We start from the raw sequence: 2,770 nt of genomic DNA on the forward strand, positions 1-2,770 counted from the left end.
ATTATGAAATTGTACTATCCTTTTACTCATTGAGGATCCATTTGTTATGACTTACTATGCGGTACGAGATAATTTAACTAGCATATATTATATCACATATGGAATCAATATTATATTGAGTTAGATGGATACGAAAATATGCATTATATAATTTTGATGTTGGCTAAAAGTGTTAGAACATTATATAATTTTGATGTTGGCTAAAAGTGTTAGAACAATATGTGTCATATCTTCACCCTTCAATGTAATGCATATGTATAACATCTAAAACAAATAAATCGAATTATTGACAACTCTATTGGGGTGTTGTCAAATGTCAAGAGATTGAAATCATAAATGTGGACCACACATTATAATTGTATACTTATCACACATTTCACAATTTCATATGCAAAAATCAAAATATGTCTAAATTTTGCCATCACCTATAGCTATTTTAGAGTCTATTACCGTCAAATACGCCGAATTCTAATTCTAGGATGACACATATCACAAACCCTATCAATACATGATAAAACTTGATGAATTATTAGAGACTAGTTTCATTTAGTCTATGATCCCAACTTGCCAATTGACCAATTCTATCAATATTTATTTGCAGCATTTATTGAAAAATTATGACAAAAGTTCAAAATTAAATCAAAATATTGTAAAATTACAGCACGTATTGAGTCTAGTTTAATATATTTGTATCTATCTTTTAATAAATAGTGCCAATACATAATTAAAATACAAGAAAATGATAAGTAAGTTGTGGAGAAAAGAAGCATGAAATCCGTACTTAAGGTGAAACAGGCACACTGGCAAACAACCTTAAGGAGGAAATAAATCCGAAATTCAGTAGACTAAACTGATTTAATAACTAAAAAAGATGGTAAAATACAACACTTTCTTAGAAAGTACTACTAATATTTAACTCGATGCTAATTCGCAAGAACTTCCCAAATCAACTCGGGATCGAACGACGGCAGCCGCGCTAGCGAGTACCCTTCAATATCCATCTCCGGCGGCGGCGCCGAGCACCACTCATCATTCGCCACCGACGACGAAGGCGACCCCTCCGCCTCCTTACTCCCCACCACGACCCCACTATCTGTGGTCGTGGTGGAGGCGCTCTCTGCCTTTTTGGGGGCGGGCCGGGACTTTCTCCCGCGCTTCGCCTTCTGGCAGATGGCGTGAATCTTTGCGTCGACGGAGCTTTTTAGGGCAGCGAGCCTCGTGGCGTCGCCGAGGCCGATCCTCGCAGGGTCCACGAGGTTGGGGAAGTTGAGGCGCGCGTACTCGCCGCGCAGCTTGTAGGCTGCTCGGTCGTACGCGTAGGCTGCGGCCTCTGCAGTGTCGTACGTGCCGAGCCAGACGCGCATACGATTCTGCGGAAGCCGAATCTCCGCCACCCATTTCCCCCAGTGGCGTTGCCGCACGCCACGGTACAGCTTCTTCTTGCTCGGGCTGAAATACGTCGGAAACGGACCCGGTCCCGCGACCGGGTTACTAGCGACGGAAATCAAAGGATTTTCGTAGGAAAATTTCCGTAGCAAATCTCTTTGTCTGCAATAGACGGATGAGCCCAGCGGTTCAGTCGCTTGCGCAGCGACGGAATTCGCGTTTTCGCGGTAGGAGAAGATCGAATCTAACGTGTTGGAATTCGTTGAGAGGATGAGCTGCGAGAGAGAAAATCCGATTTCGGATGCGTTTTGCGACGGAAAAGGTGTTCTGAAATCTTGAATTCTTGCCATTTTTTTGCAACAATTTTGAAACAGAGGATGGAGGAAACAGGGTTCTCAAAAATTGCCCCTTTTTCTCCTCACAATTCCAAAAAAAGAAAAGATTAGGGATTGTTTGAAGATGGAAATTGATCACAGACAAAAAAAAAAGAAGGATCAATAGATTGTTGCAGAGGCAGAATAAGAAGTTAGAGTGGTGAGGATTATGACAGGGAGGATTTGGAGAGGGGATTTTAGATATTTGGATTAAATTGTAAGACTTCTGAATATTTTATGGTGTTGGAAGTAATATTTATAGATGGGATTTTTTTCTCTTTGCAATTCACATTTATGATCCAACTTTATGGGTATTAATATTTCTACTGCATTGACTATAATGCCACTGATTCTGTGTGTACGGTTTTATAGTTTTTTTTCCCTTGTTCTTTTTTGTAAATTGTATAAATAAACAACAATCTCTTCGAAAAAAATTATGCTATGTGTGCATAAAAACAAGGATATCATCAATTAAAAATAATTGTGCAGCATACATCCTCAACTTAAAAGCAGTACTTATTTATGTGATTATTGATATAGAGATTCATGTAAATATAACGAATGGAATAGAGTTTTAGTCTGATTTACATTTTAATACGTCACTTGTAGTAGCAAGGATTTGAATCTGATAACCATAAATAAAAAACAAATAAAATTTCACAAAGATAGGATAACAAAATTATAGCCTCAACAAATATCTATCTTACCAATTGGTCTATCTTATGAAGGGTGGGAATGTGAAGGTTGTTTTATGGTTGGCAAAAGTGAATTCACAATGTGAGCCTTGAAAGCTAAGCTGGACATCTGAGAGACAGAAGCCTACTTTATGAATTTATTAGAAGCCACCTTTTTCTAACAAAAAGTTTAAAATATGTCCTTTGATAATGTCATAATAATACCCCACTTCCACGCGTAATGTTGTTCTGTCCATATCTTTTTTTTCTAGTCTATGAGATAAAATTAAAGCAAAAAAATGTTTTACAACTATTAATCTTAATAATTAATTTTGA

At 37.8% G+C, this 2,770-nt stretch overlaps 1 protein-coding gene across 1 annotated transcript; it reads right to left on the reverse strand.

The window, feature by feature from the left end:
• Positions 1-724: 724 nt before the first annotated feature.
• On the reverse strand, positions 725-2,011 carry LOC121750097 (ethylene-responsive transcription factor ERF061-like). The gene has a single exon (XM_042144555.1). The coding sequence runs from the start codon at positions 1,734-1,736 to the stop codon at positions 924-926; it is 813 nt and encodes a 270-aa protein (XP_042000489.1). The 5' UTR covers positions 1,737-2,011; the 3' UTR covers positions 725-923.
• Positions 2,012-2,770: the final 759 nt, after the last annotated feature.

Source organism: Salvia splendens, chromosome 10 (assembly GCF_004379255.2).
Source record: "Salvia splendens isolate huo1 chromosome 10, SspV2, whole genome shotgun sequence".
Taxonomy (NCBI): Eukaryota; Viridiplantae; Streptophyta; class Magnoliopsida; order Lamiales; family Lamiaceae; genus Salvia; species Salvia splendens.